The sequence below is a fragment of the Palaemon carinicauda genome, chromosome 31 (genome assembly GCF_036898095.1).
Source record: "Palaemon carinicauda isolate YSFRI2023 chromosome 31, ASM3689809v2, whole genome shotgun sequence".
Classification (NCBI taxonomy): Eukaryota; Metazoa; Arthropoda; class Malacostraca; order Decapoda; family Palaemonidae; genus Palaemon; species Palaemon carinicauda.
Genome location: NC_090755.1, coordinates 63,005,806 through 63,022,617, shown reverse-complemented (window position 1 = coordinate 63,022,617; position 16,812 = coordinate 63,005,806). Strand labels below are relative to the sequence as shown.

Below are 16,812 nucleotides of genomic sequence, written 5' to 3'. Positions count from 1 at the left end.
AACAGTGTAGTACAGTACAGGGAGTTACCTAGTGTTATTGGGCCACACATAGGCAGTGATGTGCATTTCGGGAAGTTATGAGTTGACCCACTTAAAGGCACCAAACATTCGTGTGTTTTTGCTCCTCGCGGGTGACTGTTACCTTGTGAAGGAGGAGGCCTGGTTGTCATACTTTTTTATTCCAGTATTACCTTTATTCTAAGGGTAAGCCATCTATACTTATTTTGTCCCTTTAAAGAATAATTTACAATTGTATATTTGATTTATTACCATGAAAAGATAATTCTTGCATCAGTGTGTATTGTTATAATTTACCAGCTGGTAACTTCTACTTATGAGGCATGACACGACCTAATAAAAGGACAAGTCTCGGAGATCATTGATGTTTTTCTACTTTGGTTCATTTGTTCTGCCGTCCGTTGCTGTAGATATTCTTATGCAAGTAAATTGAGTTAAACTTGATAGTTTAGGCATTGTCCCCATTCTCTAATTAAAATTTTGTGTTGGACATTCATTTGAATGTATCAGTTAAACAGAATAGTGTGTTAAAGGGGTTTTGTTCTGAAAGTTGAGTACTGTATATCTTTTAAAAAATGGTAAAAAATCAGTGAACATTAGTCACTTAAAATCAGTGATTGTTTGATAAGCAATTAGTTTGGCAAATTAATTTGTTGAATCTAAAAGCAGTGTGCAGAAGTGTAGTTTTTTTACAGAAGCAAGTACAGTACATAAAACAGTTATGAGGCTTGGATAATTCTAATACAAGGTATTAACCTATAATTTGTACATTATGTGGAAGAATGCTGTACTGACTTATCTTTCTCGTGAAGCCAACTCCACTTCAAGTGAAGTTTTTTCATTAATAAAAGAAAAAATATGCACAATCCATCAAATACAAACCTCCCTTAAAATAATGATACAGTATAATGGATTAAAAACCATAAATTACCTTGATGTGTATTTAATCATTTTCACTTCTTACATAATTGTACTAGAGTTACGTGTATATAAAACCTAAAACTGGAAATTTTACTTCATGACTATGCTTCCAGTCTTCTGATCTACATCTTTCGTTTTTCAGCCATCTTTGCTGCTGCTTTCTTCTTCATTAACTGCATTCTTTTCTCAGCTGAAATCATGGAATTTGAAGGAGCAGTTGACTTGCTGCTGGAGGAGGAAGACGAAGATGAAAGGGAAGGTTTACTTCCATTGTTACTGCTGCTGCTGCTGCTTCCTGAGCCTGAAAGTCAAGAATAATACTATACTCTAAATGCAAATCCTTGTAAAACCACTACATCATTTGAGAAAATGTTTTATATTGATAAATTAATAATTTTAATACCTAATGCAAAATAAAGACAACAAAATCTACATTATAACCGATTCAATTCCATAAATAAGGGAAATTTAATAGAATTTATTTCTATACTAACCTGATATATTGCTTCATTCTCAAACCTCTCAAAACCTTTGTGAGAACTGTATAGACTTACTGATGTTCAAGACATCCAGAACTGGTCTCCAACTCTTTGACACTTGGGGACTAGGAATAACTGTCGTAAAAAAACAAACAGGTTTCAAGACCTCTTTTATCACATCTTATTCAAGAAGTCTGATATTTCTAATTTCAAAATCTCTGCCTTTACTATATTTGATAAATATTCAGACATGGAATTGGTTCCTTGGACAAAGGAGGATTGGTGCAAGAGAAATACAGTAACCTTTAATTACAATATGCACTCAAGAGATCAGGATGAAGGCTCTCCCAAATGCGATAGGAGTGGGAAAGTCTTCCTCCTACAGGGATTTGCAGGAAAGCACCGTCATAGCATTTGCCAATAAGGTTTATGAGTCCTGTTGGCAATTCACCTGTAACATCTACTAGAGCGGAATCCCAACGTCCTACCAGTGTTACGAAAGAAATTTCTTTACGGAGATAATTTTTGAGCTGTTGATGCTACTGGCTTAAAGGGCAAAATATAGGTATCCCTAGAAAGAGACATTAAAGCATCACTTTGTTTCCTTATACCCACTTGAGCAATCACCTTATCAATTCTATTTATATCTAATACATGACCCAGAATAGGGTAAGAAATCAAGGTATGTTTCTGCATATCAGACACTGTTCTAGCCATTAAGGAACATACCTGTTGTCTTCTCTTAATCACAAATACACACGCTGCAACAGCCTTGGAAACCTATCTGAAGAGGTTTTATCTAAAGTTGGATAATCTAAAATAAGATAAAATCCTGATGGCCTGCAAATTTCTTCTCTATTAGAAACATCAAGAATACTTTCTACTTTATTATCCACAAAAGACACCTCTAGTAAATTGGCTTGCAAACCCTGTATTTAAAGATTTACAGTATTAGCAATAATTATGGGTTTAAGGGAGGTGGTAGGATAATAATATAGAACAAGATTAGGTAATTGATTCATCATACAAGTAAGAATGTCTTTGTGGATGGAAGACTTCGACACTAAATGAGAACTTTAATTACCAGCCTTTCTTTGAATTTGAGATAACAATTCATCAAAAAGTTTTGAGAAAACTGAAGGATACAAATAGTCTTAGATATAGCCACTTTCAACAACTTATCAGAAGAGTGAGAAGCCTTAGAAATTTGCTTGAGCAACTTTAATGGATAACTTTCAAAAACAGGTTTCCTTATTGGTTGAAAAGGAAATACCTCATCAGGGTCTAGCTCTTCCTCTTTGTTTTTATCATATTCATCTTCCTGTTCTGAAGTATTTTCCAAGATATCACAGTACCTAATAGTCTTCCTTTGTTTCTTTTTTACGGGAACCTTTCTTTTATAAAGGAGTCATTTCAGTAGTTGAGGTACTACCCCCTATATTTACACTTTTAGAACAAATCTGTGATGTGTCAGTGGCCAAGTTTGTAAGCAAACAATACAAATTTTTTTTGCGTTAATAAACCAAAAGGAGAGAAAGTAAAGTACAAGAAACAGAAGGTAACACACACCAAAGACATTTTTAGTAATTCAAATACTGATGCTTACAAACCGAAGTGCTTTTATGCATTTTAATGCATGGAATGAAATGCATGAAGGGCCAAAGCTTTTATGTAGAATTAAAGTTTCTAAACAACTTATATGATAGACCTTGTTATTATTCCTGGTTACAAATCTTTCATGTATTTACCCTTCCACTCAAAAAATGAATCTTGCACACCAAAAGGATAATCACTTTAAAAATGAAATGGAACTTCTTTTATAAGTTATGACTGTTTGATTTTTGTGGACAGTCAGTCAGACGAAAACAAATAAGAGGCCAGTCATTTATTATGACTGATAGCTTCAACATATACTTCAATTGACTTTAGCCTAAACCTGTAACCTTCCATAATTACACTTGGATAAAAAACAATATTTAAACGACAAAAGAAAACACGCTTAACAATTAACATATGCAAGAAAGAAAATCAGTATGTTGACAATAATCCAAAATGTCAAATATTTTTATTTTTTCATTACTACAACACTTATTATGATTAAAACATATTACTTTTTTCATGCAGTCTGTGCTGTCCTTAATAGAACTATAAAAAATGTAATTTATCATGATATTTACTATAGACCTCTAGAAAAACGCAACGTTACAAAGGGAACCTACCTATATTTCTTCCTGATGCAGATGAAAGATTAGCAAAAGGTGATGGCCTGGCCATACTTGGACCTTTTGTTGGAGAAGGTGCAGGTCTAGAAAGGCTTCCTGATTTACTGGTACTGGAGATACTCGTTATTCCCCCACTTGGGACTCCCCTGCTACCAGATCCATTACCCCCTGATGCACTAACAATACTATTCTGAAATGTAAATATGGTAAGACATTACTTTTATAGCACTTAACAATAAGTGCTTAGTTACCCAAAAATGATGTTTCCCACTTGTAAATTTTGACAAAAGGTAGAAATGTAGGTGTTATTTCAATAAAAGCTTTTTTTTTACACTAAAATAATCTAGTGCATATACTTGGAACAAATAACTAACTATTTAATTCATGAGAAAAATACCCTAATACAGTATATGAATTTAAATAAGCATGAAACTACCACAGACAATCAACAAAATATTTAAGGATAAGAGAGCAAATGTACCTTTGAAAACAAAAATGATAGCCTTTTCAATATGTGATTGTGCTAAAGAATAGTTGTGGCCTTACCTGTTTCTTTAATGTTTTAGTACACTTGTTACAATACCATGCTAATCGTGGATCAGTAACATCCTGGTCTGTGACAGGAGGCTTATGGCATTCTTGATGATACAAACAGTGGCATTCTTGACACTCTACTAACTGATTGCGAGTACTCTGTTCGAAGCTCCTGGAAATCACACAAGAATATTAAACTACATAATGTGTAAACTACATAAATTTACAAATGAAAAACTCTGCAATACATACATTAATAGCAAATTAAAATATAGAAAATATTCATCACCTTCAGCTTAACATGAAAATCAGTAATGTGGTAACTTTCATAACATCAATATCCTTTGTAATTACTGTATAGTAGATAAGAGAAAACACGCACTGACAATATACAGTATATACCCATAAAACATGTTTCTGAAGCAGTCCATGTCAAAAATTTGACTTTTTTTTTTTTTTTAACTTACTTGCAAACTGTACAGTTAACTCCATCCATTAGTTCCATTCTTAAATCATTCATTTCTGGGTCGGAATCACTTTCATCTGATTTACGACTACGGGAAGAACTCTCCGACTTTAGTGAAGGAGTAGGTGATGGAGTGTGAGACTTGAATGTGCTCGGAGAATCTAACCGAGGTCTTTTAGGCATAATTATGTCATCATCACGCATCTGCAGGGATAAATGAAAAGCTTTTATATATGCCCAATACTTGCCATACCAAGAGAGGAATTTGTTGGGAGGTGTGGTGTCTGTGCAAAACAAACTAAATTTCTTTGATCAAGTTTGGGTACAAAAAGAGGTATGGTAGATGCTGCATTTAGTAATACTGTAGTATATATGGAGGTAACATTGTACCAAGATCAATTAGAAGGTCCACAAAATAATGGAATAAGAGAATGAATCTAATATGTGCCTGATCCAAAAATGGACAGACAAAATTTTTAAATGATGAAAAAACCATTTCATTATCTTTAAATGTACAGGTATTATTTCCTTCAAGATATTTACATACATCATCAATTCTTAAGTTCTCCACCAAGTTACAGCATTCCCTTATTTGCAGTGTACGGTTTTTCGATTGCTTTATTTATTATTATTATTTTCTGTATTTTTAGGATACTGTACCTGCCTATGTATCCACCTTCAACTATATCTTGCTGCTAACTTCACTGCTTCATTGAAGTCTAGAAAAAGTGCTTAATAATAATATTAATAAAGTAAAAACTAAATCTACCTGCATGAAACCTATACTGACTACTGACACCAGACCTCAAATAATCCACTTAATATAAATATTATTACAGTATATGCTCTGTAGTCTCCATGATCTGATTAAAATTAACTTTAATTTCAGGGAAAAGTAATCAAAAATTCTTTAAAGAGGCAGTGGAAGACGACAACAACAAAAAAATCATGAAGACACTTACACTATGTTTTCTGTCCATATCTTTTTTCATCTCTTCCTTTCTAGACAGAGAAAGAGGTATTGGGCTCCCAGGTTTAGATCTTGGAATCGGAGACTCCCGACGCATGCTGAAAGGATCCTAGGAGGAAACAGTAAAATAATACCTTATACTTTGAGACAAAAGGGACAGATGAAAACCCCCAGTATACATGTTACATCCATTAATACAAATTACACACTAAATTCTTGATCTGTAACATGTTATTTTCATTAGTAAAATAAATTTTTGAATATACTTACCCGATAATCATGTAGCTGTCAACTCCGTTGCCCGACAGAATTCTACGGGAGGGATACGCCAGCTATCACTATACTAGAAGGGGGTGTACTCACAAGCGCCACCTGTGGCCAGGTACTACAGTACTTGTTGTTGACGCCACCTCACTTTTTCCTCGGTCCACTGGTTCTCTATGGGGAGGAAGGGTGGGTCAATTAAATCATGATTATCGGGTAAGTATATTCAAAAATTTATTTTACTAATGAAAATAACATTTTTCAATATTAAACTTACCCGATAATCATGTAGCTGATTCACACCCAGGGGGGTGGGTGAAAAACCAGTGTACAAGACTAAAGGATAGCTAAGTATCCCGTATTTCATATAATCAGTTATCCACAATAACAATGAAATAATAAGTACCTGGTAAGGAAGTCGACTTGAACCGTTACTCTGCCTTTAATAAGATCGTCTTCCTTACTGAGCGCAGCGTTCCTCTTGGAAGGCTGAATCAACTCAAAGGTGCTAAAGTATACAGGGCTGCAACCCATACTAAAGGACCTCATCACAACCTTTAACCTCGGCGCTTCTCAAGAAAGAATTGACCACCCGCCAAATCAACAAGGATGTGGAAGGCTTCTTAGCCGACCGTACAACCCATAAAAAGTATTCAAGAGAAAGGTTAAAAGGTTATGGGATTATGGGAATGTAGTGGCTGAGCCCTCGCCTACTACTGCATTCGTTGCTACGAATGGTCCCAGGGTGTAGCAGTACTCGTAAAGAGACTGGACATCTTTGAGATAGAATGATGCGAACACTGACTTGCTTCTCCAATAGGTTGCATCCATAACACTCTGCAGAGAATGGCTCTGTTTGAAGGCCACTGAAGTAGCCACAGCTCCCACTTCATGTGTCCTTACCTTCAGCAAAGCAAGGTCTTCTTCCTTCAGATGAGAATGTGTTTCTCTAATCAGAAGCCTGAATAGTAAGAAACTGAGTTCTTAGAACTTGGAAAAGAAGGTTTCTTGATAGCACACTATAAGGCTTCTGATTGTCCTTGTAAAGGTTAAGACCTTTTTAGATAGTACCTAAGAGCTCTAACTGGGCAAAGTACTCTCTCCAGTTCATTCCCCACCAAGTTGGACAGGCTTGGGATCTCGAACGACTTAGGCCAAGGACGTGAAGGAAGCTCGTTTAGCAAAAACCGAGCTGCAAGGAACATGTAGCCGTTTCAGATGTGAAAACAATGATCCTGCTGAAGGCGTGGATCTCACTTACTCTTTTAGCTGTTGTCAAGCACACGAGGAAAAGAGTTTTTAATGTGAGGTCCTAAAAAGAGGCTGATTGGAGAGGTTCAAATCTTGATGACATAAGGAACCTTAGGACCACGTCTAGATTCCAGCCTGGAGTGGACAACCGACGTTCCTTTGAGGTCTCAAAAGACCTAGGGAGGTCCTGTAGATCTTTGTTGGTGGAAAGATCCAAGCCTCTGTGGCGGAAAACCGCTGCCAACATACTTCTGTAACCCTTGATCGTAGGAGCTGAAAGGGATCTTACTTTCCTTAGATATAACAGGAAGTCAGCAAGCTGGGTTACAGTGGTACTGGTTGAGGAAACTGCATTGGTCTTGTACCAGCTACGGAAGACTTCCCCTTGAGACTGATAGATTCTGAGAGTGGATGTTCTCCTTGCTTTGGCAATCGCTCTGGCTGCCTCCTTCGAAAAGCCCCTAGCTCTTGAGAGTCTTTCGAAAGTCTGAAGGCAGTCAGACGAAGAGCGTGGAGGTTCGGGTGTACCTTCTTTACGTGAGGTAGACGTAGAAGGTTCACTCCTAGAGGAAGAGTCCTGGGAATGTCGACCAGCCATTGCAGTACCTCTAAGAACCATTCTCTCGCGGGCCAGAGCGGAGCCAACCAACGTCAGCCGTGTCCCTTTGCGAGAGGAGAACTTCTGAAGTACCCTGTTGACAATCTTGAACGGCGGGAATGCATACAGGTCGAGATGGAACCAATCCAGCAGAAAAGCATCCACGTGAACTGCTGCTGGGTCTGGAATCGGAGAACAATACAATAGGAGTCTCTAGGTTATCGAGGTAGCGAACAGATCTATGGTTGGCTGACCCCACAGGGCCCAAAGTCTGCTGCAAACATTCTTGTGAAGGGTCCACTCTGTGGGGATGACCTGACCCTTCCGGCTGAGGTGATCTGCCATGACATTCATACCGCCCTGAATGAACCTCGTTACCAGCGTGAGCTTTCGATCTTTAGACCAGAAGAGGAGGTCCCTTGCGATCTAGAACAACTTCACGAAAGAGTCCCTCCCTGCTTGAAGGTGTAAGCCAGGGCTGTGGTGTTGTCAGAGTCCACCTCCACCACTTTGTTAAGCTGGAGGGACTTGAAGTTTATCAAGGCCAGAAGAACCGCCAACAACTCCTGCAATTGATGTGAAGTGTCCTTTGCTCCTGATTCCATGTTCTCGATCATTCCTGTCCGTCCAAAGTCGCACCCCAGCCCGTGTCTGATGTGTCCGAGAGGAGACGGCGGTCGGGTTTCTGAACAGCCAAAGGTAGACTTCCTTGAGAAGAAAGCTGTTCTTACACCACGCGAGAGAAGACCTCCTCTCTTCGGAAACAGGAACTGAGACCGTCTCTAGCGTCATGTCCTTTATCCAGTGAGCAGCTAGATGATACTGAAGGGGGGGAGGTGGATTCTCCCTAACACGATGAACAGGGCCAGCGATGAAAGTGTCCCTGTTAGACTCATCCACTACCTGACTGAGCATCGGTTCCTTCTCAGCATGCTCTGGATGCATTCTAGGGCTTGGAAGATCCTTGGGGCCGACGGAAAAGCCCGAAAAGCTCGACTCTGAAGATCCATACCCAGGGAGACAATGGTCTGGGATGGGATGAGCTGAGACTCCTCAAAATTGACCAGGAGGCCCAGTTCCTTGGTCAGATCCATAGTCCATCTGAGAATCTCCAGACAGCGACGACTTGTGGGAGCTCTTAAAAGCCAGTCGTCTGACGGAGCCGGACACAAGATCATGGTACTGCTGCACAGTCTGTGAACTGTCAACCATGGGGAAGCGAGGAAGTACAGTGACAACCCGAAGCTGTCTAGACTGTCTGGGTCGTACAGACAACTCCTTATCGGGTTGCTGAGGTTGCCGCACTGCGTCACAACAAGTCACTTCTGCTGGTTGTTGAACGTCTTCCCAGTGACACACTGACTCCGTAAACAAAAAATCCTTTAACAAGGACTAAGCTTGGACTGCATGTCTTGCAACACAGCTCAAGGTCTATGGGAGCAGGTGTGGTAACAGACGGGGTTAGTGACTGAAGTGGAACCATTACCTTCCCTGGAAGCATGTTATGCTTAAATAAAAGTCCATAGGAGGCTACGCAGCTAAAGGCTCCTCTCCAAATGACAGAGTCCTCAAGGGAATATCAGAAGGAGGGAGAAAAGCACTTTCTCATCTACAGGGACCATATCCGAGAAAAGTTAAGTTCTCTCAGTGAGGGTTTCAATGGTGCAAAAGCAGCAGACTAGAAGGCAACATTATGAAACTGCTTGACAGTCTAGTGAGTTGGCAACAACCAAAGATGTATGACTGAGAAGCATGCGGTAAGGTATGCAGAGCATGTTGTATGCAGAGCATGCTGTATGCAGAGCATGCTGTATGTAGAGCATGTTGTATGCAGAGCATGCTGTATGCAGAGCATGTTGTATGCAGAGCATGCTGAATGCAGAGCATGCTGTATGCAGAGCATATTGTATGCAGAGCATGTTGTATGCAGAGCATGCTGAATGCAGAGCATGCTGTATGCAGAGCATGTTGTATGCAGAGCATGCTGTATGCAGAGCATGCTGTATGCAGAGCATGCTGTATGTAGAGCATGCTGTAAGGTAAGCAGAGCGTGTTGCATGGCGTTTAACATTTCTCAGAAATTCCATGACCAGTGCTAGAGTGCTTCATGCATGCTTGCATGGGGTTTTAATATCAACATAATATTTACCTTACATTCATAACTCATGATTCATTTTTGTTTTGAAGATATTTTTGCCATATTTTGCGATATTGTTAAAAATATATTGCAAGGAATACATATATATTTTATATAAGTAAGACAAATAACCTCCATTATCATAATGTTTGTGTAGGCATACATGTATATGATTACAAATGCAAGTTATGAAAGTAATGAGGTGTCATTATTGTCATTTGTTATTTCTCAAGTTGAGGAGAAAGTGGCAGATGCATGCGTTGAGGTGGCTGACTCATAGCATGAGGTTGCTGCCTCAAGAGTTGCGCTTGCTGTAAGGGTTGCGGATGCGCAGTAGCAGGTTCCTGAGGAACGAGTTAAGGTTCCTGAGGTGTGAGCTGCGAGAGTTGAGATAGCGGCTGCGCAGAACGCAGTTCTTGTCTCGCGAGTTGAGGTTCCTGAGGAGCTAGCCTAAGCTGCAGCGAGTGCTGAGGTGGCTGCCTCATTGATGGAAGAGGTTGTCGTACCTCAAGAGATTGTTGCCTCGCTGGTGGAACCGCAAGCGGAAGCGGAGGAAGTAAGGCATAAGACTCCTGCTCCCATTGCTGAGGTTGCCTTAAGGAAGGTTAAGGTTGCTGCACAACGCTGGTAACTGGCAACTCAGAACGCGGTAAGGTAGCCTGAGGAACCTCAACTTCGTACGCCTGGCAGACTGGACTGCGGTGAGGCGGAGCTCTCGCAGGAGGAGGCGGAGGTTGCTGCACACCGCTGGTAACTGGCAACTCAGAACGCGGTAAGGTAGCCTGAGGAACCTCAACTTCGTACGCCTGGCAGACTGGACTGCGGAGAGGCGGAGCGTTCGCAGGAGGAGGTGTAACCTTCTCAGCCTGAAACTCACGCATTAAGACCCCAAGCTGTGACTGCATGGACTGCAGCAAAGTCGTCTTGGGATCAACAGACGATAAGGTCTGTTGTGGCATCGCCTTACCTCTCTTAGGAGGTGTGCAGTCACCTGAGACTGAGGAGAGTCAGAGCTAACCCAATGACTGCATCCGGGTTGTTGAACTCTAACTTCGTACGTCTGGCATAGGTCTGGACTTTACGTTTAAGAGGTCTTGAGACCTGAGACCAGCGTTTTCTCCCCGAAATTTCTTCTGCAGACGAGCAAAATAAGGGCTCAATCGTCTGCGGGTGGGAGTGACGGTCTCTTAAGACACGCCCGCAACCACCGAGGATACTTCTGTGCGCCGATCAAGGCCTGCCGAACCCTTTTGCCCTTCGACATTGCTTCTCCCCTGGGCTTGGGAGCTTGCAAGAGGTCCCGGACTGGGAGGACGACTGGCACGCACAGAAGTACCCTCACGCACAACACTGACACACTTTGCGCTAATCACTTATCACTTTTGATTTTCTGTTTGCACTTATTTCACTGAACTCGAAACTTTAAGTGGTTTGTACCTGAAACACGCAATTCTATCCTTTCTCAAAAGTTAGTAATTGCGAAAACAGAATTACAATGTAACAGAAAAATCTAATGAAAGATAAATAATTCAGTGGCTGGAAAGAGACTAAACACTAGATCAAATAAACTACGTTTAAAATCTCTCACCGCATAAAGCTTGAGAACAAGAAAAAACTCTAGAAACGTTTACCTTCTTCCCCTAAAGAGACTAGGGAGAAGAGCAAAAACGATAACAACGTTACTCGCTTGAACGAAACGTTTATCCTCCTCTTTCTCCCTCCGTCTCTATCTCTCTCTCTCTCTCTCTCTCTCTCTCTCTCTCTCTCTCTCTCTCTCTCTCGACTTAGAACCTGAGAGCAGAGCCCAATCATATATATCGTTAAAACATATTATTGTTAAAGGAAAAAACTGAAATATTTCCCAATTTATTAGAATTAAAACCATTAAGTTAAGAAAGAATGAACAAAACGCTAGACACGGTTACTCTTACTGCAACGTGACACCGTGAAAATTCTATCTCTATCGTAACGATAGAGCGCAAGTTGAACGTTCTGAAACGTCAACAACTGCAGAGACAAAACAAAACGTTAGTTCAACTTTGAAAACAGTACGAGACTATCAAAGAAATTCTTTCAAAAACATTAAAATAGCATAATATGTTAACAGGTAAAACCGAAATGACGGGCTCAATGTTAATTAACTTCGGTACAAGAAAAGACCGCCTACCATTAGGAAAGGTCGAATATAAACAAATATAAAAATTAATTTTAATAATTTTATAATAAAAGGAAGTTAATCGAAAAGGCCTATAAAAGGCGGAGAGATATAAAATAAATCTATAACTTTTGTTAAGCAAAATTAAGAAAGAGAGTCTATACTCTCTTAGACACCAACACTTCCGTCTAAGGGAAGGGTCGGCCATTTAAAGGTGAAAGAGAGTTCATACTCTCTTCGTCACCATAATTAAATTAATTCCAAAAGCTAACTAAGCTAATATAGAAGTTTCTAGTATAGCGAATAGCTGCAAATTTTAGAGAAATACTTCACCAAACCGTGAACAATACTCCAAAATCATAAGCGTATCCAAGAACGTCTTGCCGGAAGCACGACAGAGGAAAAAGTGAGGTGGCGTCAACAACAAGTACTGTAGTACCTGGCCACAGGTGGCGCTTGTGAGTACACCCCCTTCTAGTATAGTGATAGCTGGCGTATCCCTCCCGTAGAATTCTGTCGGGCAACGGAGTTGACAGCTACATGATTATCGGGTAAGTTTAATATTGAAAATTAAGTACTCAGGAATGTCTTTACTTTAATTACAGGATATTAGAGATAGGGATTCTTTTTTAATCAACACAGAATAATAATGCATATGATGGTTTTCTTGAAACACTCGAGAAAAAGATTTCAAATCTTGCAGTCATAATTAACTAAGAAACACCCAGCCACCTAAAGAAACAAAACTGATAAAATTCTTTCCAAGTTTTCTTCCAAACTACATTGTCTTCCATACAATAATGCTTATTCATTTTCATGCAATTCAAACTTCTACAATACTGAATATATTTTGGTAAATTTTTATCCTAATAAGTTGCATTTTTCACCAGAAACATGAATGGCTACCACAATTATCATCACTTTATTGGAAAAAGTATGGGTAAGGTAATCACACCTCATAGGTATTCAATGTCATAAGTTTTTCACTTAATTTTTTAATAAAATGTGTAGTTTATATATGCAGTAATTTCTGAATATCACAACTTTTTAAAATAATTTTAATTTTTCCTAACTAATACAAGGCCAGTCATTCTTTTGGAGTCCTATTGAAAACGTTCCTGTCTGAAGCTCTTCCAGACTGGGATTTGAGTTCCACTCAAGCACAATAGCTTCTTGTAGTATCAGCAACCTCCCCTTCCTTGTGAAGTAAGGATGGAGGGCTGGGAGAGCCTGTAAGACTACCTGTTTAAGTCATCAGCAGCCATTGCCTGAGCATCGCTGGTCATAGCTTGGGTGGAGAGGGGGCTTGGATGCTGATCATGTATATATGGTAAGTCTCTAGGGCAGGGGTTCCCAACTGGTGGGTTGGCGAAGCCCTGGCAAGGGGAGTTGTCAGTAAGACTCTCCTTGCCTCTCTGCAAGAAGTTCTTGATTCTGTAATCAAAATTGTGAATTTTATAAAAACTGCAGAACTGAACACTTATGCTATTTAAAGAACTGTGCAAAGACATGAATGCTGAACACGAAGTCCTTTTCTACACAGTAATACGTTGGATATAAAAGAAGGAACGTGTCAACCGTGTCTTTATGATGATTGATTGATTTGAAGTTCTCTGGCATCAAATCAATCAATCATCATAAAGACACGGTTGACATGTTCTTTTTTGATATCCAACGTATTATGAAATAATGTTATTCCTGGAGATTAAAAAAAAAAAAATAGATCTTGTGACTCACTTTGAAGATGATGCATGGATTGAAAGTGTTGCATACCTTGCTGACATTTTCGACCAACTGAACTAAGCTTAATTTGAAGCTCAAAGGAAGGGAAACAAATCTTATCCTTTTTTCAAGACAGTTTCCGGGCCTTTGTTTCCAAACTGGAAAACTGACGTTGGAAAACTAATCTTCTGCACATCACTACGATCAAAAAGCTTTGTGCAATGATGGATGAATCTTAGATCCAATTGGATCAGTTCCTCAAGGATGAGATTACTGTACATCTTCAGTCTCTAGAAAAGGAGATCGAGTGATACTTCCCTGAGCTGGCAGAGGGACAAGAGGCCCTGGTAAGGAACCCATTTTGTATTGCACTTAATTTATGTGTCAAACATCCCAGAAGAGATCTAAGATGAATTCCTGGATCTAAGGATAGACTCTTCAGCTCATGATCTCTTTTAGGAGAGATCGGTTTCTGCTGGGCTATGTATCAGTCATACTCCAAAGTCAGCATGACAGCCTTACGTGTTCTTGTTCATTTGCTTCTACCTACTTGTGTGAGGGAAGGTTTTCAACTTTTGTCAATTTGATAACGAAGAACTGAAATAGATTGGATGTCAGAGATGACAAGAGACTGGCTCTTAAAAACGCTCGACCATAAATTTCAAGGCTTGCTGCTCAGATGCAACATCAGGCTTCTCACTAGGTGGGTTTGAAAGCTATGGAACTCTATGTTTATTGATAATATTGCAAGAATGATTATGCTCTTTTTGTAAACTAGATTTGATCAGTGGTCTGATTTAGTTTGCCAATGAATAATGGCACAATGCTGAATGATTCTTCTTAGGTTTGATAGTTGTGGAAAACCATATATGTTTTATCTCTACTATCACCAGCTTGATTTTCATCGTATTTTCTAGTTAAGGAGAGAAAAAGAAAAGGTATCTTTAAAAAATCATTCAATAATTCTGTAATTATTTATGGGCAGACTAAATCACAGCATTGATCAGACATTAATTCACAAAAAGAGGATAATAACCCTTGCAATATTACAAATTTTATAATATTACAATAATTATTAGCCTCTTTTTTGTGAATTAATGTTTGATCAATGGTATGATTTAGTTTGCCCATAAATAAATACAGAATTATTGAATACCTTTTTAGGCTTGATAGCTCTGGAAAACTATGTATGTTGATAATATTGCAAGAATAATTATCCTCTTTTTGTGAGTTAAGATTTGATCAATACTGTGATTTAGTTTGCCAATAAATTACAATATTATTGAATGATATTTTTAAGATACTATTTCTTTCTCTTAAAAAAAAATAAAAAAAATAAAAAAAATAATCAAGCTGGTTATAGTAAGGGGTCGCGTGGGTTTCATGGTTTTAAGGAAGGGGTCGCAAGTGTAAAAACGTTGGAAACCACTGCTCTAGGGCATTGTCCCTTTCCTCTGCCAGTCATGAGTAGCTTTTACACCTTATGTCGTAACTGCTACTGTATCTTGGACAAGATGCAATATGTTCCAGGAGAGAGCTAGACTGGCTACATAACCTGGTGGCCAGTCACCACAGGAGTAACAGCACCATAGGCATAGGTACCCACATAGGTAGTGGAGGTAAAGGAATCTACATCAGCAAACTCTTTTCAGAATACCTAAGCTAATGACAGATTCTTCCTATGTGGTAACATTCCTGACTGGTGAACACCAGACTGGGGTTCGAGGCCTGCTCAGAGTCATTAGTTTCTTTGGTCACTGCAACCTCACCATCCTTGTGAGCTAAGGATGGGAGGTTTGGGGGAGCCTATAGGTCTATCTGCTGAGTCATCAGCAGCCATTGCCTGGCCCTCCCTGGTCCTAGCTTGGGTAGAGATGGGGCTTGGGTGCTGATCATATATGGTAAGTCTCCAGGCCATTGTCCTGTTTGATAGAGCAATGTCACTGTCCCTTGCCTCTGCCATTCATGAGCGGCCTTTAAACCTTTAAATGCAGAGAAAGATCCGATACCCTTAAGTTCATGAGTTCTTGTCAACGCTGGATCTTCAACTCCTTTGCTGCTGGGGGTAGGGGCAAGTAATGATCTCACAAAGCTATAAAGAGCAATGTTCTTGGATATCTTCCTCTTTTAAATTCCTGGTGCTACAGTGTTCAGAGCTCATTCCGAATACAAAGAGTCCTCTTTAAGATAGTACCGAGCCACCCACATGACAGAGAAGTAGGTCATTATTATTACGATCATTATCATTATTAGCTAAGCTACAACCCTAGTTGGAGAAGCAGGATGCTATAAGCCCAGAGGCTCCAACAGGGATAATAGCCCAGTGATGAACGGAAAGAAGGAAATATAAAATATTTTAAGAACAGTAACAACATTAAAATAAATATCTCTATAAACTATAAAAATTAATAAAACAAGAGGAAGGGAAAAAAGATAGAATAGTGTGCCCGAGTATACCCTCAAGCAAGAGAACTCTCCCCAAGACACTGGAAGACCATGGTACAGAGGCTATGTCACTACCCAAGACTAGCGAACAATGGTTTGATATTGGAGTGTCCTTCTCCTAAAAGAGCGGCTGATGCTATCTGGATGCCTCATGAGAAGAGATAGACAACTCAAACTTGGTACTATATTGTGGACAGCTAGGTATTGGCTAGACATTCTGAAACTTCCTAAAGAGATCTCCTTCCATCCTTTGGAATGACTAGTGACATTAAGATGTCAAAAGCTCGCTAACTCGCTTAGCTGAAGCTAAGGGTGGCTAAAAGACTGAGAGTCAAATTTTTGTCCGATGTTCATCTAAAACACCTATATGGCGCATGAATAAAACTTAAGAACAATGGATATCTCTCACTCTGGGGCCTGTGGTTCCAGGGTCGGCAGTGCTGCTCGAAGCTATTTCTAGCCATAGACAACTTCCACGATGAGCATAAGTTTATATAACTCGGTCAGAAGACTTTACTTGAAGCTGAGCAGTCTTCTTTTCCTACTATGAAAAGGCTCTTCTCTCAGCAAAGAGTAGGACGAGGAAGTCCATGATCTGCACAACAGAAAATACAATTCAAGAAATACCCC

The 16,812-nt window shown here is 39.5% G+C and overlaps 1 protein-coding gene across 1 annotated transcript in view; it reads right to left on the bottom strand.

Moving 5' to 3' along the window:
- Positions 1 to 945: 945 nt before the first annotated feature.
- The window catches only part of LOC137624440 (integrator complex subunit 12-like), a 29,985-nt gene continuing 14,118 nt past the window's right edge, over positions 946 to 16,812 (bottom strand). Inside the window, exons 3-7 of the mRNA XM_068355205.1 lie at positions 5,603 to 5,719; positions 4,642 to 4,844; positions 4,187 to 4,346; positions 3,638 to 3,830; positions 946 to 1,240 (exon numbers count right to left, since the gene is read on the bottom strand). Coding sequence (XP_068211306.1) covers positions 1,062 to 1,240; positions 3,638 to 3,830; positions 4,187 to 4,346; positions 4,642 to 4,844; positions 5,603 to 5,719 — 852 coding nt within the window. The 3' untranslated portion in view covers positions 946 to 1,061. The remainder of the gene's footprint in view (positions 1,241 to 3,637; positions 3,831 to 4,186; positions 4,347 to 4,641; positions 4,845 to 5,602; positions 5,720 to 16,812) is intronic.